Source organism: Triticum aestivum, chromosome 7B (genome assembly GCF_018294505.1).
Source record: "Triticum aestivum cultivar Chinese Spring chromosome 7B, IWGSC CS RefSeq v2.1, whole genome shotgun sequence".
Lineage (NCBI taxonomy): Eukaryota > Viridiplantae > Streptophyta > Magnoliopsida > Poales > Poaceae > Triticum > Triticum aestivum.
This window is the reverse complement of record NC_057813.1, coordinates 542,752,676-542,778,590: the sequence shown is the minus strand read 5'-3', so window position 1 is coordinate 542,778,590 and position 25,915 is coordinate 542,752,676. Positions and strand designations below refer to the sequence as shown.

The following is a 25,915-nucleotide window of genomic DNA, read 5'->3' as shown; positions in this document are numbered from 1 at the left end:
GGATTTATTTTTGGGACTTTGAATTTAAATCATTAGCTATTTGAATTTGAATTATATTCATATAATTAGAATATAATTTCAAATACCCCTGAAATATTTTATAAGCTTTTGGAAAAGTCCATCTAGCATTATAAAATACTCAGAGGAGTTTTGGCATTGTTTGAATTATTTTAAAATTCAAAACAGTGGCAAAATAATTTAAATAAAACAAAAACAGAATGAAACAGAACAAAATAAAAAGAGGGAGAAGGACTTACCTGGTGCCACCCGTGCAGCCCACCAGCCGGCCCAGTTCCCCCCCCCCAGTCGGCCCAGCCCATCTCCACTCCCTTCTCCTGTCGTCTTCGTCCTCGGACAGAAGGACGAGCGTGTGGCCGCGGCGCGCACGCACGCGCCCGAGCCACCTCCTGCTTGCCGCCCCGCCCCGGATCGGCTAAGGATGCCACGACACCCCCCTGGAACCCCCTCGTCCGCTCCCTTGCCTCCCTGCTCTCTCCCTCTCACTCCCCTGCTCTTTTTCCCCTCATGGCCGAAGCCGCCATGGCCACTCCGATGAGCTACACCACGGCCACCATCCCCCTCTCACCTCCCCGACGCCTCCCAGAGCTCCGCAGTGCCTCCCTCGACCTCCTCGACGTCTCACGCGACCAGAAGGGCCCCGAGCAGCCGCCATCGACATCATCCCCAAGCTTCGGCCCCGGCGCCGTTCTCCGTCGAATTCGGCCACTCCGGCGCGCCCCCGAGCCCACTGACCCTCCCTACAGCTCCGCGGTGAGCCTCTGTGCAGAACCCCTCTCTCTCCCCTCGTTTTTGCGAGCCCTAGGCCATAGTTCCGTCGAGACCGAGACCTCACCGGCGCCGGACTTGTCGCCGTCGTCGTTTTGGTTCGCCTCCGTCCAAACCAAGCACGCAGTCGTACTCAGAGCACTTCCAGGAGCCCGTAGCGCCCACCAACCCCTCCTCCCATGCACCATAGCGCCGGTCCCGCGAACCCCCGAGCTCCGGCCGCCGCCGGGGTCGATGCCGCGCTCAACTCCGGCCACCCCACGCCCTCTCGTGGGTCCCCCTAGATGCGCGGGAGCACGGGCTTCCTCTTGGTGCCCTCAGCGCGACCAGCCGCGGGCCGTAGCGCCGTCCCGAGCAACTCCGGCGAGGTCTCGCCGTCGCCGTGGTCGCCGGCGTCACCAGCTGACGTGGAGCATTAGGTTAGGTGCTAATCACTCAGTTAATTAAACCCTTGTGCATGACATGTGGGACCGCTGCTGATAAAAACACGGGTTAAGTTAAATAACCCCCTGTTAGCTCTCTATCTCACTGACATGTGGGCCCCGATGTCAGTTTGACTTGCTGACGTGGCTTTTGACTGGCCCCACACGTCAGTGACTCATGCCAGCGGTGTGTCACTGACCAGTGGGCCCCACTGGTCAGGTTTGACCCGGACCAGCCCCTGTTGACTATGCTGAGGTCAGCATGACCTAGTGCTGACGCAATAATTCCTTTCTGGAATTTAGATAATTATTAAATGATTTATAAATTCCAGAAAATTATATAAACTTCCAAAATTCATAGAAAATTAACCGTAACTCCAAATTTAATAAATTATATATGAAAAATTATCAGAAAAATTCAAGGAATCCATCTGTACCATTTTCATGCATGTTAGAACAACTTATCACTACTGTTTAGGACAAATGAAGTGAATGGCATTTGAATAATCACATATGGAGTTTGAATTTGAATTTTATATTCAAACCAACTTCATTTAATCTGTTGCTAGTTGCATTAGCCCAAAACACCTTCATATTGCCATGTCATAGCATGCATCATATTGTGCATTGCATTGATTGTGTTCCTTTCTGTGTTGCCGGTATTTGTCCCCTCTCGATAGACGTGATACCGATGATGTGATCGTTGACACTGATGAAGACTCAATGTTATCTTCAGAAGTGCCAGGCAAGCAAAACCCCCTTGTTCATTCCGATACAATCCTACTCTCTCGCTCCTGCTCTCTTTTACTGCATTAGGACAACAACGATCATCTGTTACTTGCTGCGGTAGCTGAACCCCTTTATCCTCTGCATGACCTGTCATTCCACAGTAAATAGATGAAACCCACTAGCATGAGTAGGAGTTGTTTGAGCCCTGTTGTGCCTACTCATTCATGCTTGTTTGTCATGCCTGCTACTGCTTAGAGTTGAGTCAGGTCTGATTCATCGGGGATGAATCAGAGGCGTGTGAACATGTCCTACTGTGTGAGAGCTAAGTGTGTGAACACGATTTGGTAAAGGTAGCGGTGAGAGGCCATGTAGGAGTACATGGTGGGTTGTCTCATTGCAGCCGTCCTCAGGAACTGAGTTCTGTGTTTGTGATCCATGATTCAGCTACTACCACGCATTGGGCCCGAAACCAATGGACCCTCTCGGCTTCTTGATCACCCTTGTCCTCTGTCCAGGAGTTGCAAGTAGTTTCTGGTGTTTGTAGTATGCTGGAGGCCGTGGACAGCGCTGACCGTAGGGGTGGGCTGTGATGCGGTAGGCACGTGGCACGGTGTACCGGGCGCCCGTTTGGTGTCTCGGAAACCCTGTTCACATCGTTTGGGGCTGTGAGCGAAACTCCGGCCGGATCTCCTCATGGATGGAACCCGAATAGGCGATAAACCTGGACTAGAGACTTAGGTGATTAGGTAGGTCGTGGCCGACACCCACGTTGGGCTTCCGCTTGAAGGTTGCCGAGTACATGTCGTGTAAACGGCGGTAAGTGGTGAGAGCGTGTGTGAAGAAGTACACCCCTGCAGGGTTAACCTAATCTATTCGAATAGCCGTGTCCGCGGAAAAGGACTTCTGGGTTGCTTATATCAGTTCATAGACAAGTGAAAGTGGATACTCTAAAATACGCAAGATAAGCGTGAGTGCTATGGATGGCGTTCTCGTAGGGAGACGGGAGCGGATCCATAGTGGTGTATTGATATGGTGAATATGTGGACTCGTGTGCGCCACCTCAAAAGAGTTACTTGCAGTCGTAGTTCAGGATAGCCACCGAGTCAAAGCTGGCTTGCTGCAGTTAAACCCCACCATCCCCTTTGTTGATAATGATGCATATGTAGATAGTTCTGATGTAAGTCTTGCTGGGTACATTTGTACTCACGTTTGCCTATTTTATGTTTTTGCAGAGAGACTTCAGTCTCACTAGTATTTCCGCGTGGTCTTCGACGTTTAGCTTGTTACCTCAGCTACGATCTTGTGCCCTCGGCAGGATCTGATAGATAGTCAGGCTTCTCAGCCTTTTTCATTTATAGATGTCTGTACTCAGACATGATAGCTTCCGCTTGTGCTTTGACTTGTATGCTCTGAATGTTGGGTCATGAGACCCATGTTTGTAATATCTCGCTCCTCGGAGCCTATTGAATAAACTACTTGAGTCGTAGAGTCATTTTGTGATGCCATGTTGTATTGCACATATCGAGCATATTGTGTGTATGTTATTGAAATGCTTGGTATGTGTGGGATCTGACCATCTAGTTGTTTATCTTTAGTAGCCTCTCTTACCGGGAAATGTCTCCTAGTGTTTCCACTGAGCCATGGTAGCTTGCTACTGCTCCGGAACACTTAGGCTGGCCGGCATGTGTCCTTCTTCGTTCCTGTGTCTGTCCCTTCGGGGAAATGTCACGCGATGAATACCGGAGTCCTGTTAGCCCGCTACAGCCCGGTTTACCGGAGTCCTGCTAGCCCAGTGCTACAGCCTGGATCCACTCGCTGATGACCGACACGTTCGATGCTGGGTCATGGATGCCTGTCCCTGTAAGTCTGTGCCACTTTGGGTTTACGACTAGCCATGTCAGCCCGGGCTCTTTATCATATGGATGCTAGCGACACTATCATATACGTGAGCCAAAAGGCGCAAACGGTCCCGGGCAAAGGTAAGGCGACACCCGTGGGAATACCGTGCGTGAGGCCGCAAAGTGATATGAGGTGTTACATGCTAGACCTATGTGGCATCGAGTCGGGGTCCTGACAACAACACCTTATGAACTATGGTTTGGCAAGAAACCAAAGTAGTCATTTCTTAAAGTTTGGGGCTGCGATGCTTATGTCAAGAAACTTCAACCAGATAAGCTCGAACCCAAATCGGAGAAATGTGTCTTCATAGGATACCCAAAAGAGACTATTGGGTACACCTTCTATCACAGATCTGAGGGCAAGATTTTCATTGCTAAAATCGGATCCTTTCTAGAGAAGGAGTTTCTCTCGAAAGAAGTGAGTGGGAGGAAAGTAGAACTTGATGAGATAACTATATCTACTCCCTTGTTGGAAAGTAGTTCATCACAAGAACTGGTTCCTGTGGCAACTACACCAACTAGTGAGGAAGCTGATGATATTGATCATGAAACTTCAGATCAAGTTTCTACTGAACCTCGTAGGTCTACCAGAGTAAGATCCGCACCAGAGTGGTACGGTAATCCTATTCTGGAAGTCATGTTACTTGACCATGATGAACCTACGAACTATGAGGAAGCGATGATGAGCCCAGATTCCGCAAAATGGCTAGAGGCCATGAAATCTGAGATGGGATCCATGTACGAAAACAAAGTATGGACTTTGGTTGACTTGCCCGATGATCGGCAAGCCATTGAGAATAAATGGATCTTTAAGAAGAAGACTGACGCTGATGGTAATATAACTGTCTATAAAGCTCGACTTGTTGCGAAAGGTTTTTGACAAGTTCAAGGGGTTGACTACAATGAGACTTTCTCACCCGTAGCGATGCTTAAGTCTGTCCGAATCATGTTAGCTATTGATGCATTTTATGATTATGAAATTTGGCAAATGGATGTCAAAACTGCATTCTTGAATGGATTTCTGGAATAAGAGTTGTATATGATGCAACCAGAAGGTTTTGTTGATCCAAAAGGTGCTAACAAAGTGTGCAAGCTCCAGCGATCCATTTATGGACTGGTGCAAGCATCTCAGAGTTGGAATAAACGTTTTGATAGTGTGATCAAAGCATATGGTTTTATACAGACTTTTGGAGAAGCCTGTATTTACAAGAAAGTGAGTGGGAGCTCTGTAGCATTTCTGATTTTATATGTAGATGACATATTATTAATTGGAAATGATATAGAATTTCTGGATAGCATAAAGGGATACTTGAATAAAAGTTTTTCAATGAAAGACCTCGGTGAAGCTGCTTACATATTGGGCATCAAGATCTATAGAGATAGATCAAGACGCTTAATAGGACTTTCACAAAGCACATACCTTGACAAAATTTTGAAAAAGTTCAAAATGGATCAGGCAAAGAAAGGTTTCTTGCCTGTGCTACAAGGTGTGAAGTTGAGTCAAACTCAATGCCCGACCACAGCAGAAGATAGAGAGAAAATGAAAGATGTTCCCTATGCTTCAGCCATAGGCTCTATCATGTATGCAATCCTGTGTACCAGACCTGACGTATGCTTAGCAATAAGCTTGGCAGGAAGGTACCAAAGTAATCCAGGAGTGGATCACTGGACAGCGGTCAAGAGCATCCTGAAATACCTGAAAAGGACTAAGGATATGTTTCTCGTATATGGAGGTGACAAAGAGCTAGTCGTAAATGGTTACGTTGATGCAGGCTTTGACACTGATCCGGACGATTCTAAATCGCAAACCGGATACATGTTTTTATTAAACGGTGGAGCTGTAAGTTGGTGCAGTTCTAAACAAAGCGTCGTGGCGGGATCTACATGTGAAGCGGAGTACATAGCTGCTTCTGAAGCAGCAAATGAAGGAGTCTGGATGAAGGAGTTCATTACCGATCTAGGTGTCATACCTAGTGCATCGGGACCAATGAAGATCTTCTGTGACAATACTGGTGCAATTGCTTTGGCAAAGGAATCCAGATTTCACAAGAGGACCAAGCACATCAAGAGACGCTTCAATTCCATTCGGACCAAGTCCATGTGGGAGACATAGAGATTTGCAAAATACATACGGACCTGAATGTTGCAGACCCATTGACTAAGCCTCTCTCACGAGCAAAACATGATCAACACCAAGACTCCATGGGTGTTAGAATAATTACTATGTAATCTAGATTATTGACTCTAGTGCAAGTGGGAGACTGAAGGAAATATGCCCTAGAGGCAATAATAAAGTTATTATTTATTTCCTCATATCATGATAAATGTTTATTATTCATGCTAGAATTGTATTAACCAGAAACATGATACATGTGTGAATACATAGACAAACATATAGTCACTAGTATGCCTCTACTTGACTAGCTCATTAATCAAAGATGGTTATGTTTCCTAACCATAGACATGTGTTGTCATTTGATTAATGGGATCACATCATTAGAAGAATGATGTGATTGACATGACCCATTCCGTTAGCCTAGCACTTGATCGTTTAGTATACTGCTATTGCTTTCTTCATGACTTATACATGTTCCTGTAACTATGAAAAATATGCAACTCCCGTTTACCGGAGGAACACTTTGGGTACTACCAAACGTCACAACGTAACTGGGTGATTATAAAGGAGTACTACAGGTGTCTCTGAAGGTACATGTTGAGTTGGCATATTTCGAGATTAGGTTTTGTCACTCCGATTGTCGGAGAGGTATCTCTGGGCCCTCTCGGTAATGCACATCATTATAAGCCTTGCAAGCAATGTGACCAAATGAGTTGGTTACGGGATGATGCATTACGGAACGAGTAAAGAGACTTGCCAGTAATGAGATTGAACTAGGTATTGGATACCGACGATCAAATCTCGGGCAAGTAACATACCGGTGACAAAGGGAACAACGTATGGTGTTATGCGGTTTGACCGATAAAGATCTTCGTAGAATATGTAGGAACCAATATGGGCATCTAGGTCCCGCTATTGGTTATTGACCGAGAATGGTTCTAGGTCATGTCTACATAGTTCTCGAACCCGTAGGGTCCGCACGCTTAACGTTACGATGACAGTTTTATTATGAGTTTATAAGTTTTGATGTACCGAAGTTTGTTCGGAGTCCCGGATGTGATCACGGACATGACGAGGAGTCTCGAAATGGTCGAGCCATAAATATTGATATATTGGAAGCCTATGTTTGGACATCGGAAAGGTTCCGGGTGAAATCGGGATTTTACCGGAACACCGGGGGGTTACCGGAACCCTCCCGGGGGTTAATGGGCCTTAGTGGGCCATGAGGGAGAAGAGGAGGGCCGGCCAGGGCAGGCCGCACCCCCCCTCCCCCCTAGTCCGAATAGGACAAGGAAGGGGGGGGGCGCCCCCCTCTCCTCTTTCCCCTCCCCCCTTTCCTTCTCCACCAAGGCAAGAGGGGGGAGTCCTACTCCCGGTGGGAGTAGGACTCCTCCAGGCGCACCCCAAGGGGGCCGGCCGCACCTCCCCCTCCCTCCTTTATATACGGGGGCAGGGGGGCACCCCATAACACACAAGTTGATCTACGGATCGTTCCTTAGCCGTGTGCGGTGCCCCACTCCACCATATTCCACCCCGGTCATATCGTCGTGGAGCTTAGGCGAAGCCTGTGCCGGTAGAGCATCATCATTGTCACCACGCCGTCATGCTGACGGAACTCATCCCCGAAGCTTTGCTGGATCGGAGCCCGGGGATCGTCATCAAGCTGAACGTGTGCTGAACTCGGAGGTGCCGTACGTTCGGTGCTTGGATCGGTCGAATCGTGAAGACGTACGACTACATCAACCGTGTTGTCATAACGCTTCTGCTTACGGTCTACGAGGGTACATGGACAACACTCTCCCCTCTCATTGCTATGCCATCACCATGATCTTGCGTGTACGTAGGAATTTTTTTGAAATTACTACGTTCCCCAACAGTTACATCATATGATGTTATTTTTAATGAAGTTCCAGCTTAGTATTGTCTTGCTGAGCCGGCCCGTGGGGGATACATGTTGCTGTTCAAGTCTACATGATCATATCTAAAAAGTCCATGCTCGTTATTATATAATGACCCGGCCTTTGGGGGCTACACTGGTTGATGTTTTTATGAGAATAAGGCAATTACAAGTCCTAGGTTGCTGCAAGCATGACAACCCGACACTTGGGGGCTACATAGGTGGAATATTCACTTCTGACTAGTGACTGAGATGAGCAACTTGGATTCCTTCAAGGTTGCAACATTTCTGTTGAAGCAAGTCTTAAGTTGTTACTACGCTCCCGTCTTAAGACTTGGGGGCTACAGGTGATATGAATATAAGGGAGGTACACTTTCAAGCTTGGTGTCAGCAAAATTATGACCCGACGACACTAACAATTATGACCCGGCGCCATCAATAGTTACAAACCGGTAATTTCGGCAATGATAAACCGACAAGTTCTACATCTTCAAGCCGGCTGAAAGTCAGATAAGTATTTCAAGACCAATATTTTTGTTAAGCATTGGGAGCTGAATCAAATGAATTTATCTTCACAATATTTTTCTGTGAGAAACCAATGTCAGCAAATTGATTATGAAGCTAGTCTATTGACCTGGACTTCCCATGAGAAGGAAATGACAAGGACTTAAGGATGATCAGGTGTCGACTTACAAGAATTTTTAACCCGGAGCACGACCTGTCAAATTTGTTCTTGTGTTTATTTTGTAGGATCAGTTTAACATGGACAAATCCAAATTAAACTGGGGGATAATGTCAGGGATATACCCCGCAGTATGACCCGGCCGGAAGTATGACCCGGCCGGACTTGGCGACTCATTGGTGACCCGGCCGAGCCAGGTGACTCATTGGTGACCCGACAGGCAGGTTAGAGGAGCGACAAGACCCGGAGGCCCAGAAGACTCAAGGCCCAGATGGCCGGCTCATGTTATGGTGGGCCAGTTTAAGAGGAAAGCATAAGGAATATTCCCTTATAAAGGAAGCAAGACTAGGACTCCACTTGTAAAAGAGTAATCCTAATCCTACTAGGACTAGTCATGTAAGCCGCCCCTTCAACTTATATAAGGAGGGGCAGGGCACCCCAAGAGGGACAAGTTTTCACAAGTCCGACAAGTATAGATAGACAGACAAGTCAATAGCTCTCGAGATAGAGCGCCACTGTAATCGTGATCATCATCATCAATATCAATGAAGCAGGATGTAGGCTTTTACCTCCACTGTGAGGGGCCTCGCGTCTCTCGTCCCACTCAACCCCTCTCAAGCTACCACATAGATGTGTTGGCCTCACGACTAAGTCCTCGCACTAAGGACATCTATCGTGACAAATCCACGATACATACTCAGAATGTCTGGATATCATAATCACTTGATTCAGCTGAGAGCTAATCTTCCAGATGATAGTGTTATTGACAGAGTTCTCTAATCACTGCCACCAAGCTATAAAGGCTTCATGATGAACTATAATATGCAAGGGATGGAGAAGACTATTCTTGAGCTCTTCGCCATGCTCAAAGTTGCGGAGGTAGAAATCAAAAAGGAGCATCAAGTGTTGATGGTTAACAAGACCACTAGTTTCAAGAAAAAGGGCGAGGGAAAAAGGGGAACTTCAAGAAGAATGGCAAGCAAGTTGCCACTCCCGGGAAGAAGCCCAAAGTTGGACCCAATCCTGAAACTGAGTGCTTCTACTGCAAAGGGACTGGTCACTGGAAGTAGAACTGCCCCCAAGTATTTGGCGGATAAGAAGGATGGCAAAGTGAACAAAGGTATATTTGATATACATGTTATTGATGTGTACCTTACTAATGCTTGTAGTAGTGTCTGGGTATTTGATACCCGTTTGGTTGCTCATATTTGTAACTCGAGATAGGGACTACGGATTAAACGAAGATTGATTAAGGACAAGGTGACGGTGCACGTTGGAAATGGTTCCAAGGTCGATGTGATCGCCGTCGACACGCTACATCTACATCTACCTTCGGGATTAGTTTTAGACCTGAATAATTGTTATTTGGTGCCAACGCTGAGCATGAACATTATATCTGGTTCTTCTTTAGTGCGAGACGGTTATTCATTTAAATCAGAGAATAATGGTTATTCTATTTATATGAGTAATATCTTTTATGGTCATGCACCCTTAAATAGTGGTCTATTTCTGTTGAATCTTGATTATGGTGATACACATATTCATAATATTGATGCCAAAAGATGCAAAGTTGACAATGATAGTGCAAAATATTTGTGGCACTGCTGTTTATGTCATATTGGTGTAAAGCGCATGAAAAAACTCCATGCAGTCCATTTCTCTTTTTTAGAGTTAGCTTCTTTCCTATGGTAAAGAGTACTCTTGTTTCCTAGTCGAGGGATAATCAAGTCATTTCGAAAGGGATGGAGTTTTGGAATCACTTGATTATGAATCATTTAATACTTGTGAACCATGTGAACCATGCCTCATGGGCAAGATGACTAAAATTCCGTTCTCCAGAACAATGGAGCGAGCCAATGACTAATTAGAAATAATACATACTGATGTATGTCGTCCGATGAGTGCTGAGGCTCGCGACGGGTATCGTTATTTTCTGACGTTCACAGATGATTTGAGCAGATATGGGTATATCTACTTAATGAAACACAAGTCTGAAACATTTGAAAAGTTTAAAGAATTTCAGAGTGAAGTGGAGAATCATCGTAACAAAAAAAATAAAGTTTCTATGATCTGATCGCGGAGGTGAATATTTGAGTTACGAGTTTGGCCTTCATTTAAAACAATGTGGAATAGTTTCACAACTCACACCACCTGAAACACAACAGCGTAATGGTGTGTCCGAATATCGTAACCATACTTTATTCGATATGGTGCGATCTATGATGTCTCTTGTCGATTTACCACTATCATTTTGGGGTTATGCATTAGAGGCAGTTGCATCCATGTTAAATAGGGCATCATCAAAATCCGTTGAGACGACACCATATGAACTGTTGTTTGGCAATAAACCTAACATGTCGTTTCTTATAATTTGGGGATGCGATGCTTATGTCAAAAGGCTTCAACCTGATAAGTTCGAACCAAATCGAAGAAGTGCATCTTCTGTAGCGACCCGACACGAATGGATCAAGTCTCTGTGCTTAAGTGTCATCCCTGGATCGGTATGCTGACACACACAGTACTCGAGGATTTATAACAGAGGTAAATCACATGTATAAAGTGACGTAAGTACTATTACCTCAATCCAAAATAGCGGAAGCAACAAGGTTGTGGATTCCCATCAGCACCAACGGCAAAGTTGAGTATAGGAAATCGTAACCCTAACGTATCACTTACTCATCGTAAGATCCTGCAACATGAGACGTTGCAGCCATAAAGGGTCAGTACATTGAATGTACTGGCAAATTCACACCATAGAGCAATGATGAATAAAGGCTATCACTACATGCATATTTGGCTGGTGGAAAAGCTCTATGGTTACAGTTTTGCGAAAAGCCAATTTTTCCCTACTGCAAAGGAATAAATTTATTTAACTATCATGGTGGTTGTTAAACATTGAGAATGGTTGACAGCATTCTCAATCCCAATTAAAAGTACTCATTAAAACCCAACAATATTAATTAAAGTAACATGATGAGATTCACAGGATAATCAAGTACTAGATACTCAAGATGTCCATAACCGGGGACACGGCTAATCATGATTAGTTTGTACACTCTGCAGAGGTTTGCGCACTTTTCCCCACATGACTCGATCGCCTCCGCTTGGTTTCTCGCACTACATGGTGTTTGAGAAACGGATGACCGAGACATAGTCTTTCAGAAGCACTAGCACCTTACATAGGGGTAGACCGTACCAACCTACATCCCCTACATCTGCTAGTCCACCCCGTAAGAGTTCGCACAACTTAGTCAACTATGCTAGAGCCCATAATAGCATGTGGCTGCACACGGAAGTTTCTAGTTTGAATAATCTCATGATCCCTTTGAGCCTGGGTGGCGGTCCGAAGAAAATACAGGCAAGTCCTGGAAACCCAGGTGCCTAGACAGGCAAGTCCTGGAGTAACCAGGTGCCTCAATCCACCCAGATGTGTGTTTAAGTTGCCACCTTAAATAAACCATTAATTAACAATCTCACATCTGTCATGGAAATTCACTCACCCAATCCACGTCTACTAGCATAGCATGGCATAATAAGCAAACGTAGAAGTAACTCCCAAGGGTTTGATAATAAAACAGGTAATAGGTACTACCTCAATCTACTTCCCAAAACCCACAATTTAATTAGATCCTAATCATGCAATGTTTGAGGATTGAACTAATGCATAAAAACTGGGTAATAAGGAAGTATGATCAAAGTGTGAACTTGCCTGCAATGTTGATGAAGATGATTCGCACTCAAAACTCTTGATAGTTCTACTCGTCACACTCCGGTCAATCTATCGTGAGCAAGCAATAGTAACCACACATAAGCAATCACTCAAAAGATCGGAAAGAACGAAGAGTACGATTCGGAAAACATCAAAACCAAGCAAATAACTCTTGCAACATAAAACAATTTCTAACAGTACCAAAATTATGTGAATTTGGCCTTATCAGAAAGTTTAGGTCAAGAGCTTCGATTTGCAAAAAGAATCAACTCAAACGGAGTTATAAAACTCAAGTTATGAACAAACGAAGTTCAAATTCAAAACTGATCTAATTCAAATTTTTAACTTTCAAAAACATGTTTGAGTTGGATTACTGGATAGAGGGGATCATAACGAAGAAGTGGGCGTTGGTTTCGTTGGATTTGGACAAGCGAGTAAAAAGTTGTGAGTGTTTGAAGTCCAGGGGCTAATCTGTAAATAAAATATTCACAGACGGGTCCCTGAGCGAAAATAAAAGAAAAAGAAAAACTCTACAGAAAGAACGTTCGCTGCCGAACGCTAACTGACGAAGACCGTTCACTACAGAGGCTAAACCAGCGAACGTCCATTAAATAAAACAAAACGTTTTAGAGAAAGAAAAAAACACCTCGATCTGGACCATTGGATCCAGATCGGACGGACGAGGGCAGGTGGCGGTTACCGCGGTGGCTGACGATGTCGGCGGCGAGGAAAACGGCAGCGACGGCGGCTCGGATCGAACGGAACGGCGGCTCCGGGGCTCGGCGGCGCCGGCGGAGTAGATGGGGAGGAGCAGCTCGGCGAGGCAAGTCCGAAAGGGGTGGTGGCGTCGGGCGTAGGCGGTGGTGGAGCGAGGCGCAACGGCGGCGGATCTCGCCGGCGGCGGCGAGGCGTGGGATGCGAGGCGAGGCGATGGCTCGGGGAGGAGAGGAACGGGGCCCGGGGCTCCGGTATTTAAGGGGGCCAGGGGGCAAGGTGGCGTGGGGGAGGGGGCAGAGGAGGCGGCGGCGGGAGGCCGGGCGGCGTACGACGACGGCGGCGTGGCGGCTCGGGACTCTGTCCCGAGCTCGGGGACGAGCGGCGCGGCTGGCCTGGCTGGCTAGCTGGGCCGGCCCAGTCGGCGAAAGTTTTTTTTTAAATAAACAATTTCCAGAAAATTGAAATAATAAAACAAATTAAATGAAAATATTATATGGGCATATAATATATCAAAATTTTCAGAAAAAGATTTCCTACAAGCTGAACATTTTTCTAGAGTCAAATCAAATACACACAAATTCAAGTAAAGCAAAGAGTGCTTCTGCCCTAATAAAACCCAATAAAAATCATTTTAAAAATACCAAAATGACTTCAAATTTATTTCTCTCCAATTTTCTGATGTAGGGAATCATGTTACCCTATTTTCCATGTATTTTATTTTTGGAGAAAAATAATTTGAATAAAACTCAAATAACTCCAAATTGAAAATAAATTCAAAAGAACTTTGAATTTAATTCTTTGAAACTCCCAACTCATATTTCATATGTTTTGAAGAAGTCATTTTATCTTCGCTCGTGAAAATCATTGAGTTGCATAAAGTTCCTGGATTGGAAATATTTCCAAATGAAATTCAAATATTTTCAACACCCCTTGTCATTTAAATAAATGGAAGAAGTCATGTCATCTTCTCTCCAGGGTTTTGTGATGAAAAGAATTTGAATTCATGAAGATCATAAAAGCAAAATGAAAGTTTGGGAAAGTCCTTTTATTCCCTCTCATTTAACTTTCAAAAAGTTTCGAATTTCACTCACTTTCAGTCAATCAATCAAACAATCAATCAAAACTATCTATTTATTATAACATTCCAAAATTTAGAATTTTGGGATGTTACAAACTACCACCCTTAAAATGAATCTTGTCCTCGAGATTCGGAGAGGCTAGAAAGAAATAGGTTAGCGTTTGGGGGTCTTCTCAAAATCCATCGATCATCTTCGGGGTCTCGGGTGCTACCACCCTTAGAAGCATGGTTACGGTTCCATCAAAACTCATATACTCCATCCTTATTACTGACAGTGTCGGTCTTCTTAGATCCTCTGGATAATTCCTTCTCTGGGCTCTTTCGGTGGTGGCATAACCTTTACCGCAATTCTTCTGTCCTTTCATCTGGGTAAGGTTATCCTGAAACTGGTCCTCATAGCTGATAGGTCTGGCGCCAATTCTAAACAACTATCGATATTCTCATGGTGGTCAACAATTTATGGTTTGTCCTGCAGGAAATGGGTCTGGGTTGAACCTCACCGTATATCCTACGATCGGCAACAACTGCTGTGTACAAGGGAAAATACTTATACCATTCTAAGGTTCAAACAAGGTTTTGATCGTCGTCTCTCTACTATAGGTAAGTCACTCAGATTTACCATCCCATATAGCAAAGCGAATAATAAGAGTAAGTCGGTATGGTGATCAATCCATCCCGCACCCAAATCATTACCTTGTACATGGTTTAGCGAATCTCGCACTCTAACACTCGGTCATCCTCACAAGCATTGCAGAATTTCTCTTGTCGATGAACCAAGTTCGGAAAATCCATTGATTCTGCAAGCCAAACAAACATCTATCGTTCCTTAACAACTCTCGGGTTTTGCGTAAACTCCTATAAGATCGTCTGTTGACAAAGGCATATCCTCTTCTTCCAGGATTTCTCCTTCAACAAGAGTGTGCTTGCTTCTCGGCAGGTCCTGGAGCCTGTGGGTTTATGGCCCATCTCATCACTTAAAATCCTTGAACACATCATCTGGGCAACTGATCATTATCCCAAGATCCAACTTCCTGGCATACTTAAATCCATCCAATTGTACTGTCTTCCTTCCTTCTGTTGGCACCAAACTAGGACATGATTACTCAGACTCATCATGGAATTTCCATTGATCCATATTTCCAACATCATACCTCCTTTATATCCCATAGTAATTCATCTCTTCATCCTCGTGGGATATCCCACCTTCCGTGATAAAAACTTATACTAATGAAGTCCATACTCCACTTCATGGAACATCATTATCCTTTCCAGGGTCAAGCGTCCTTATAGGGGAATATTGGCCATCTCTGCATGGCACTTCTTCAACTGGAAACGTGAAACACATCATGAACTCCTGACAGTCCTTCTGGTGACTCCAACTTGTTAGCCACTTCTCCCATACGTTCCAAACTCGGTATGGTCCTACAAATCTCGGGGCTAACTTTCCCTTAACTCCAATCGTTTTAACTCCTCGCAGAGGGGACACACGAGGACATGCTCTGTCTCCAATTTCATAGACTACCTCCTTGCGTTTTTGAGTCTGCATAACTCTTCTGCCTGGACTGAGCTACCTTCAGTCTATCTCGAATCAACTTAACATTCTCTTCTGACTCCTTGATCACATTTGGTCCAAACAACTGACGGTCTCCAACTTCATCCCACATCAACGGTGTCTGGCTCCTTCTCCCATACAAAGCTTCAAAAGGGGCCATCTTCAAACTGGCTTGGTAACTGTTGTTGTATGAGAACTCCGCGTAAGGTGGATTATCATCCCTACTAGATCCATAATCTAGCGCACACGCTCTCAACATGTCCTCCAGAATCTGATTGACTCTCTCGATCTATCCATCTGTCTGCGGATGAAAGGCTGTACTGAACTCTAGCCTAGTACCCAAAGTGTGGTGCAGCTGATTCCAAAACTTTGAGGTAAACTGTGTTCCTCTATCTGATACGATGGTCCTCGGAACTCCATGCAGACATACGATCCTGGTCAAATATATCTTGGCCAACTTCTCACTTGTATAGGTGGTTTTCACTGGGATAAAGTGAGCCACTTTGGTCAAGCGAATCAACTACTACCCAGATAGAATCATATCCCGATCGGGTTCTGGGAAATCCGGTAATGAAATCCATGCCAAGCTTATCCCACTTCCATTCGGGTATCGGCATAGGCTGTAGTAATCCTGCTGGCTTCTGATGCTCTACCTTTACTCTCTGGCATACATCACCTACGACTACATACTCCGCAATATCCTTCTTCATACCAGTCCACCAGAAACACTCCTTCAAATCCAAATACATCTTGGTGTTTCCAGGGCGAATCGAGTATGGTGAGTCATGAGCCTCCTGAAGTATTAACTTCCTGATCTTTGCATTATTGGGCACATATACACGGTCCTCGAACCATAAGGTGTCGTGCTCATCCTTACGAAAACCTTCGGCCTTTCCTTTGCTCATCCTCTCTTTTACCTCAGCAATCTCTTTGTCATCCTTCTGAGCTTCACGGATTTTTCCCAACAATGTAGACTGAACTTCCATTGCTGCAACAAAACCTTTGGGAACAATCTCCAACCGAAGTTCCCTGAGATCCTCAGCTAACTCCTTTGATAATCCTCCGATTATGAGGGTATTCGTCCTTGTTTTCTTTATGGTTGTGTCCTATTTCTCCACAAAGCTTGTATGCACAAGTTTTCTTCATATCATTTCCATGAGGCTTCATCTTCTGGGACACAAGCCGAGACTTTAGCAAAGTCAACTTAAATTCCTTCCAAGTGGTTACTCTTTGCCATCCATTGATGTTTTGGTACATCCTCCACCAAGTAGCAACAACTCTTACAAGGCACTGAAGAGCATGTTGGGTTATATCCTTTCTGGCTATAGTGTCATTCTCCATATGATCCTCCATGTTCGAAATCCATTGGTCCGTCTCCAATTGACTCATCGGTCCAGAAAATATAAGCTCATCTCCATTTATCTTCTATTGGGTCCATGGTTTTGGGGTGGGATAAGAGAGATTGAGAGGGATGCACACAGTACAAACAAAAGTTTTGAAAAGGCAGATTTTATTGTGGCTGTCGGAAAAACGACAAACAAATGACAGCTCACAATCGTCGCATCTAACGTAAGTATAAAACAGGGGTTGGGTCTTCTAATGGTATATAGATCTCAACGTCATCAAACTCTTCAAGTCTTGGTCATGTCTCCGATGGCTTCTTCTGATCATGCTTGTCCTTCTCAAGTTCCTATGCCAGATCTCTGTTGATGCGAAGTCTCTAGTGACATCCTTTAATATTTTTGGAGTTGCATTCCAAACTTCTGGTTTCAACTTCCTTTACATGAACCATGATCCTACTGTCCTTCAGTCCTGACGAATCTTTGATGTCTCAAGGTTTTGCTCCTCTAGCTTGGCTACTTTCAGCTTCTGGGTCCTGAGTTCTTCATGAATTGCCTCCTTGTCAAATACTGCTTCTTGTAGGTCCATCTTAACTTCTTGATGTAACACTCCAGATCCTGGGGATACACCGGCTAAGGTTAAAACTTCATCTTGCTGATAGGTGCTCCATCAGCCTTCTTCCATCCAATCATTCCATGCATATGCATGCTTAACTCAGCACGGTGGCAGTAGCATAAACGGGCGATAACACCATGGTTAGCCGTGTTTTTGCTCTTGTCATTTCCATGACTATCATTCCATAGTTGATATCTCCTGTCTTAGGGTTTTCTTGACAAAAACTTTGAGTTCTAATGCTCCATATTCCGATCTTTCTCCGATACACCTTGATCTCGTGTATTGACAGCTTCCATAGTCTGTCAGATTCCATATGTGTAGCCTTCCTAGGTCATTCAAATCCAGAAATTCTTCAAAGCCTTCAAATTCTCCTAGTCTTCAGAGTCTTCAACAGTTGTAGTTTCCATTTACACGGTAAAATCCTCTTCATTCCAAATGGTCTTAGTTGTCCGATATCTTGTACTTCTTGGAGTGGTCTCATCAGTCGAACCTTCGAGTGGTCAAAAGGGGAAAGGGGTATAGTCTCACTAAAAGGGAATATTTGAATAAGCTCAGAAGAGAAGAGAGGTAAAAGATCTTTTTGAAAAAGAAGTTGTAGAGAAAAATCTTTCCTATGGGCTTGTGAGTTTCTAGGGTCACGTCCTACAGTCAACATGTGCTCTGATACCATCTTGTAGCGACCCGACCCAAATGGATCAAGTCTCTGTGCTTACGTGTCATCCCTGGATTGGTATGCTGACACACACAGTACTCGAGGATTTATAATAGAGGTAAATCACATGTATAAAGTGACGTAAGTACTATTACCTCAATCCAAAATAGCGGAAGCCACAAGGTTGTGGATTCCCATCAACACCAACGGCAAAGTTGAGTATAGGAAATCGTAACCCTAACGTATCACTTACTCATCGTAAGATCCCGCAACATGAGACGTTGCAGCCACAAAGGGTCAGTACATTGAATGTACTGGCAAATTCACACCATAGAGCAATGATGAATAAAGGCTATCACTACATGCATATTTGGCTGGTGGAAAAGCTCTATGGTTACAGTTTTTGCGAAAAGCCAATTTTTCCCTACTGCAAAGGAATAAATTTATTTAACTATCATGGTGGTTGTTAAACATTGAGAATGGTTGACAGCATTCTCAATCCCAATTAAAAGTACTCATTAAAACCCGACAATATTAATTAAAATAACATGATGAGATTCACAGAAAAATCAAGTACTAGATACTCAAGATGTCCATAACCGGGGACACGGCTAATCATGATTAGTTTGTACACTCTGCAGAGGTTTGCGCACTTTTCCCCACATGACTCGATCGCCTCCGCTTGGTTTCTCGCACTACATGGTGTTTGAGAAACGGATGACCGAGACATAGTCTTTCAGAAGCACTCGCACCTTACATAGGGGTAGACCGTACCAACCTACATCCCCTACATCTGCTAGTCCACCCCGTAAGAGTTCGCACAACTTAGTCAACTATGCTAGAGCCCATAATAGCATGTGGCTGCACACGGAAGTTTCTAGTTTGAATAATCTCATGATCCCTTTGAGCCTGGGTGGCGGTCCGAAGAAATACAGGCAAGTCCTGGAAACCCAGGTGCCTAGACAGGCAAGTCCTGGAGTAACCAGGTGCCTCAATCCATCCAGATGTGTGTTTAAGTTGCCACCTTAAATAAACCATTAATTAACAATCTCACATCTATCATGGAAATTCACTCACCCAATCCACGTCTACTAGCATAGCATGGCATAATAAGCAAACGTAGAAGTAACTACCAAGGGTTTGAAAATAAAACAGGTAATAGGTGCTACCTCAATCTACTTCCCAAAACCCACAATTCAATTCAGATCCTAATCATGCAATTGTTTGAGGATTGAAACTAATGCATAAAAACTGGGTAATAAGGAAGTATGATCAAAGTGTGAACTTGCCTGCAATGTTGATGAAGGTGATTCGCACTCAAAACTCTTGATAGTTCTACTCGTCACACTCCGGTCAATCTATCGTAAGCAAGCAATTGTAACCACACATAAGCAATCACTCAAAAGATCGGAAAGAACGAAGAGAACAACTCGGAAAGCATCAAAACCAAGCGAATAACTCTTGCAACATAAAACAATTCCTAACAGTACCAAAAATTATGTGAATTTGGCCTTATAAGAAAGTTTAGGTCAAGAGCTTCGATTTGCAAAAAGAATCAATTCAAACGGAGTTATAAAACTCAAGTTATGAGCAAATGAAGTTCAAATTCAAAACTGATCTAATTCAAATTTTAAACTTTCAAAAACATGTTTGAGTTGGATTACTGGATAGAGGGGATCATAACGAAGAAGTGGGCGTTGGTTTCGTTGGATTTGGACAAGCGAGTAAAAAGTTGTGAGTGTTTGAAGTCCAGGGGCTAATCTGTAAATAAAATATTCACAGACGGGTCCCTGAGCGAAAATAAAAGAAAAAGAAAAACTCTACAGAAAGAACGTTCGCTGCCGAACGCTAACTGACGAAGACCATTCACTACAGAGGCTAAACCAGCGAACGTCCATTAAATAAAACAAAACGTTTCAGAGAAAGAAAAAAACACCTCGATCTGGACCGTTGGATCCAGATCGGACGGACGAGGGCAGGTGGCGGTTACCGCGGTGGCTGACGACGTCGGCGGCGAGGAAAACGGCAGCGACGGCGGCTCGGATCGAACGGAACGGCGGCTCCGGGGCTCGGCGGCGCCGGCGGAGTAGATGGGGAGGAGCAGCTCGGCGAGGCGAGTCCGAAGGGGGTGGTGGCGTTGGGCGTAGGCGGCGGTGGAGCGAGGCGCAACGGCGGCGGATCTCGCCGGCGGCGGCGAGGCGTGGGATGCGAGGCGAGGCGATGGCTCGGGGAGGAGAGGAACGGGGCCCGGGGCTCCGGTATTTAAGGGGGCCAGGGGGCAAGGTGGCGTGGGGGAGGGGGCAGAGGAGGCGGCGGCGGGAGGCCGGGCGGCGTACGGCAACGGCAGCGTGGCGGCTCGGGACTCTGTCCCGAGCTCGGGGACGAGCGGCGCGGCTGGGCTGGCTGGGCCGTGGCCTGGCTGGCTAGCTGGGCCGGCCCAGTCGGCGGAAGTTTTTTTAAAAAAATAAACAATTTCCAGAAAATTGAAATAAAAACAAATAAATGAAATATTATATAGGCATATAATATATCAAAATTTTCAGAAAAAGATTTCCTACAAGCTGAACATTTTTCTAGAGTCAAATAAAATACACACAAATTCAAGTAAAGCAAAGAGTGCTTCTGCCCTAATAAAATCCAATAAAAATCATTTTAAAATACCAAAATGACTTCAAATTTATTTCTCTCCAATTTTCTGATGTAGGGAATCATGTTACCCTATTTTCCATATATTTTATTTTTGGAGAAAAATAATTTGAATAAAACTCAAATAACTCCAAATTGAAAATAAATTCAAAAGAACTTTGAATTTAATTCTTTGAAACTCCCAACTCATATTTCATATGTTTTGAAGAAGTCATTTTATCTTCGCTCGTGAAAATCATTGAGTTGCATAAAGTTTCAGAATTGGAAATATTTTCCAAATGAAATTCAAATATTTTCAACACCCCTTGTCATTTAATAAATGGAAGAAGTCATGTCATCTTCTCTCCAGGGTTTTGTGATGAAAAGAATTTGAATTCCCGAAGATCATAAAAGCAAAAAATGAAAGTTTGGGAAAGTCCTTTTATTCCCTCTCATTTAACTTTCAAAAGTTTCAAATTCACTCACTTTCAGTCAATCAATCAAACAATCAATCAAAACTATCTATTTGTTTATAACATTCCAAAATTTAGAATTTTGGGATGTTACATCTTCATAGGATACCATCTGTTCCTACATGATGCATGGGATTTAGCCTTTTTTGTTCCTAACCGAAAAACATGTGTGTGGTACTTATGAACTGGAAATTTTTTGCAGGTGATTTCACAGAATGGGAACATCCTAAAAATAATTTTCGCATATGGAATGGAGGTGGGCAGAAGATAATCATATACCTTTGACTGACCAGAAGCACTTTGATCAGCATGTTTCTTTCTTTTTCGTTTTGTTTTTCGTGATGACACATCTGAGATCTGAGTAGAAAATTAAGGAGCATCCATTTTTTTAGCAGATCTGACATCTTTCTATGGATCAGAGAGAAGAAAACTTTGGGAATTGAAGAAGTATGCTTGAATCAAGAATCGTGGGGACAAGTTTGGAAAAACACTCAGAAGACATCAGGAGATTTGACGTTTGTTCCTCCTCCCATGGTGACGGTTGTATGGGTGTCGATGAAGTAAGCAGAGGCGCAAGGAGGAAGACCTAGTGAGCTGTACGTCATTTGGATCTATAGCTTAGTAATCCAGCCCCGTTTTCATTTCTGGGCTAAACTGATGGCTGACTGAAACAGAAAGTGCTCAGCCTTTTCTTTTGTTGGGCTGACTGATTGACCAGAATTTTGGGCCAGTCAGCTTTCTTTTGCGTTGCCTCATATTTCTGAATTGTACCAATCGATTGACCTCTTTCTTGTGTTAGTTAGTCGATTGATCTGTAGCCATTTCCTAATTCTCATCTATATAATCCTAAAAAAAACCTCATCTATATATCCTTTGATTGATCAGATGCCCGCAGGGTGAGTGCGAGTCCATGGGGAAAAAAAAGGTGACAGCGAGTGCCGGACCGGTCGCAGCTCGCATCAAAAACACATTTCCACAGTCGATAACGCGTCGTGTTCGTCGTGTACGACACACGCACGCGCGGCGCGTCTTCACAGTTGAAAGCAGGAGAAGACTCAGGGTCAGTGTCCCATACGGACCTACTGTCGCTGTACGTGCAATGCACCGTACGTGAACGATGATAGCGCGAAGCTTCCTCGTGTGTCCATCTCACCGCCGGTGCGCGGCAGGGGGAAGACTTACGGTCGTGTCGTGCGTGCCTACGGCCCTGACCGGCGTGACCATCGTCAACCCGGAAACATCACTGCTTTCGCTTGACCAGCTCCAACCAATGTGTGGTACGAGAGGCAGGGCTCGGTGTCCCTCTCCCGCTTGCCGGCTTGGGTACGCCGGGTTCCCTTTCCACGGAAACCGTACAAGTGCCCCGGCAAAGGCAATGGTAGCTGCACTGAACGACCAGTCAAGGTGCTACGCGTACCAGCAAAGGCGCACGGATCGAATTGGTCGCGTGGAACTGCACGCTACGTATATCAAAAGCCAAATCAAACGAATTTCGGCCCGCTTCTTCGTGGATTTAGAGTTCCTCAAGTTCATCCTGCATGACTATTTTTTTAATGTGGCTACTTTGTTGGGACAGTTACATCTCCATGCACAAAAGGCCAGGAGCACACATATGCGCACGTCGAACTTAAACAATGTTCAGAGAGTTTGAATTGGATTTTTTTTTTGGCGATCCGCTTTAAATGCTTTAGGTTGAAGACATTTTGGGAAAAAAAAGTGTGGAACATATGTGAAGCTAGTTTATTGCTAAAGATATGTGTGAAGCATGGACTAGTTTTCTGGTATCATGTATAGAAATAGTGCCAACATGATGGAACTACTGTAAAACCAAAAGAGTAAATTGCACAATACTGCCATAGGGGCTTAGGCTACGGTTGCTCATATCCATGTTGTTCTTTCGAGGAAGAGATGGATGGTTGGTGGATCATTCTATGTCAATGTTGTTCCCAATCTAATCAAACAGAAGACACGATCAAAGGAGCCGAGTCCATGTAACAAGAGGGAGGGTCAGGTAGCACCTCAGCCTCAGCCACCGCGCTCTCCAGCATCTGCACCACATGGTGCATCGTCGGCCGGAGCGACGGGTTGGGCTCGATGCACCAGAACGCCACGCGCGCGAACCTCTCCACCCTCTCCAAGTCCGCTGCCGCATCATCGTCGTCAGGCAGTATGAGCTCAGTCCTCTTGCTGCTGACCAGCTGGATCGCCCACCCAAACAGCGTGACCGTCTCGTCCCTGTCCTGGTCGACCACCGGGTCCTGGCACTTCCGGCAGCAGATCATCTCCAGCAGCACGACACCAAAGCTGTACATGTCCACCTTGGTGTCGATCCGCGCGTCGCTGCGGAACCACTCCGGGGCGATGTACCCCCTGGTGCCCCTGATGTTGGTTACCGTGGTGTGCACCTGCTGGTTGCCGAGCAGCTTGGAGATCCCGAAGTCGGTGATCTTGGGGGCGTACGCGTCGTCGAGGAGTATGTTGTCCGGCTTGATGTCACAGTGCATGATCGGGGAGGCGCACCCGTCGTGGAGGTACTCGATCCCCCTGGCGATGCCGAGCGCTGCCTGGGCGCGCCAGCTCCACGGCGGCCGCTCCGGCTTGAAGAGGAAGCCACGTAGCGACCCTCCCGGCATGAACTCCAGCACCAGCATCCGGTGCTTGCCTTCCTTGCAGTACCCGATCATGCGGACCAGGTTGCGGTGGTGGATCTGCCCGATGGACTGCACCTCCCTCTCGCTGTACTCGTTCGAGTTGATGAGCCTCTTCACCGCGATGAGGCGCCGCCGCGGGGACTTGAGCTCTCCTTGGTAGACCTCGCCGAAGCTCCCTTTCCCAAGCAGCTTCTCGAAGCCGTTGGTGGCTCTGTGGAGCTCCTTCCAGCTGAAAGCTCTCACGCTCAACAACCCCTGGTTGTCTCTGTTCTTCTTGGTCAGGTGGTGCTTTGCCAGGACGCCACCGGGGATGGCCAGCAGCAGAAAGGCCACGCAGACTGTCACGGCTAGTATGGTTCTTGTCCTCGCCGACACCCTCGCCGGAGGATTGCTTCGCCGTACTTTGATCAGTGCCTTCGTGGTGACGTCGCTCGCCTGCCGCCCGTATGTCAGCACCGCCAACTCCGCGCAATCAGTCCCGTTGATCATCAGCGCGGCGGCGCAGTAGCAGTCGTTGAGGCAGTGGTTCCGGCACTGATCCTCCGTGACCGACGTGAACTTCTTGTAGTAGATCGATGCCTCCCATGTGGTGTTGGGCAGATCGACGAGCGTGTACTCCTCGGTGCTGTTCTCCCCGTCGCAGCTCTGCGGCGCGAACTTCGGCGTGCAGCCGCTGTCCGTGTGCTGCGCGTCGGCGTACGTGTACCCCGACGGGCACACGCAGCGGAGCCGGTCCTTCTGCTCCGTGCAGTACGACCCCGGGCCGCACACGCCCTGCAGTCCGGACGTCCTCCCGTTGCATGCGTCGCTGGGGAAGGCCCCCGAGACGCTCCACGACGTGTTGCCGCCGCCGTCCTGCACGTTCTTGGCACGAGCATAGGCACGGACGACACCGTCGGGGTCCATCCTGGCGAACCTGTAGAACTTGCCTGGGCTGCCGGTCAGCGCCGACGATATCAGGCTGTGGACGTCGCCGTTGTAGAGAGTGGAGCTGAGGACGCGCTGGTCGTCGAAGGTCACCGTCGTGTTGCCGCTGGAGCTGATGGTATGGGCCTGCCAGTAGGCATTGGCTGCGCTGTTGCCGCTGAGCAGGTCCACGTAGAGCACGACGTTGCCGTCCGTCTGGACGCCCATGGTGAACCGGCCGGTGGTGAACTCTGTGTCCGCGCGCCTTGAGATGAGCTTCCCCCGGGACTGATCGTCCTTGGTCAAGGACTGGCCCGGCAGCAGCGTGTCCGTCTGGTACCAGAAGCTCGCCCACAGCACGCTCTCCGGGCCGCCGCCGTCGCCGAGGAACTGGAGGTTGCCGGAGTCGAGGAGCGCGAGCACGGACCCGCTCTTGAAGAGGGGGATCGGCGCCTTCCACAGCACACGGTTGCCGCCGTCGGTGGTGTCGGCGAGCTCCAGCCGGCCGTCGACCGTAACGCTGAGGCCGGACTGCGCCGTGGCGAGGGCGGCCGACGAGTAGGTACCCGACTGCTTGGCGAACCACACCACGGACTGCAGCTGGGAGGAGCTGCTGGTCCGGCCGTCGTCGTCGTCGGAGCCGGAGCGGAACCATGTGGCGAGGAGGAACTGGCCCGGGCTGGACCCGTCGAGGGCGCGGAAGCCGAACGCGAAGACGCCGGACGGGCTGGTGATGTAGCTGGGCGGTGTCATGGGGACTCCGGCCGTGAGGTTGGTCCGTGCGGCGGCTGCGGCTACGAGCAACCGTGGCTGGTGGTGGTGCACTAGCACGGCAAGGAGCAAGGCGAGGAAGAGAGCAGAGCAAGGCAGCGATGCCATTGTTGGGCGTGGGAGCTCGGCGCGAGCCAGAGGGCCGGAGTTTGATCTAATAATGACTCGTATTCATTCGTTTACTCCGATTCCTCGTCAAGATGTGAGTGTGGCAGTGGCACTGCCACCATGTGATGCGATGGGGCGCATGGGTACGGCTCCACGCGCAGGACGCCAAGGTCGTGTCGTCGCACAA

At 46.5% G+C, this 25,915-nt stretch overlaps 1 protein-coding gene across 1 annotated transcript; it reads right to left on the bottom strand.

The window, feature by feature from the left end:
* Positions 1 to 23,018: 23,018 nt before the first annotated feature.
* LOC123157491 (G-type lectin S-receptor-like serine/threonine-protein kinase LECRK3) lies at positions 23,019 to 25,915 on the bottom strand. Its single transcript, XM_044575786.1, has one exon. The coding sequence runs from the start codon at positions 25,726 to 25,728 to the stop codon at positions 23,248 to 23,250; it is 2,481 nt and encodes an 826-aa protein (XP_044431721.1). The 5' UTR covers positions 25,729 to 25,915; the 3' UTR covers positions 23,019 to 23,247.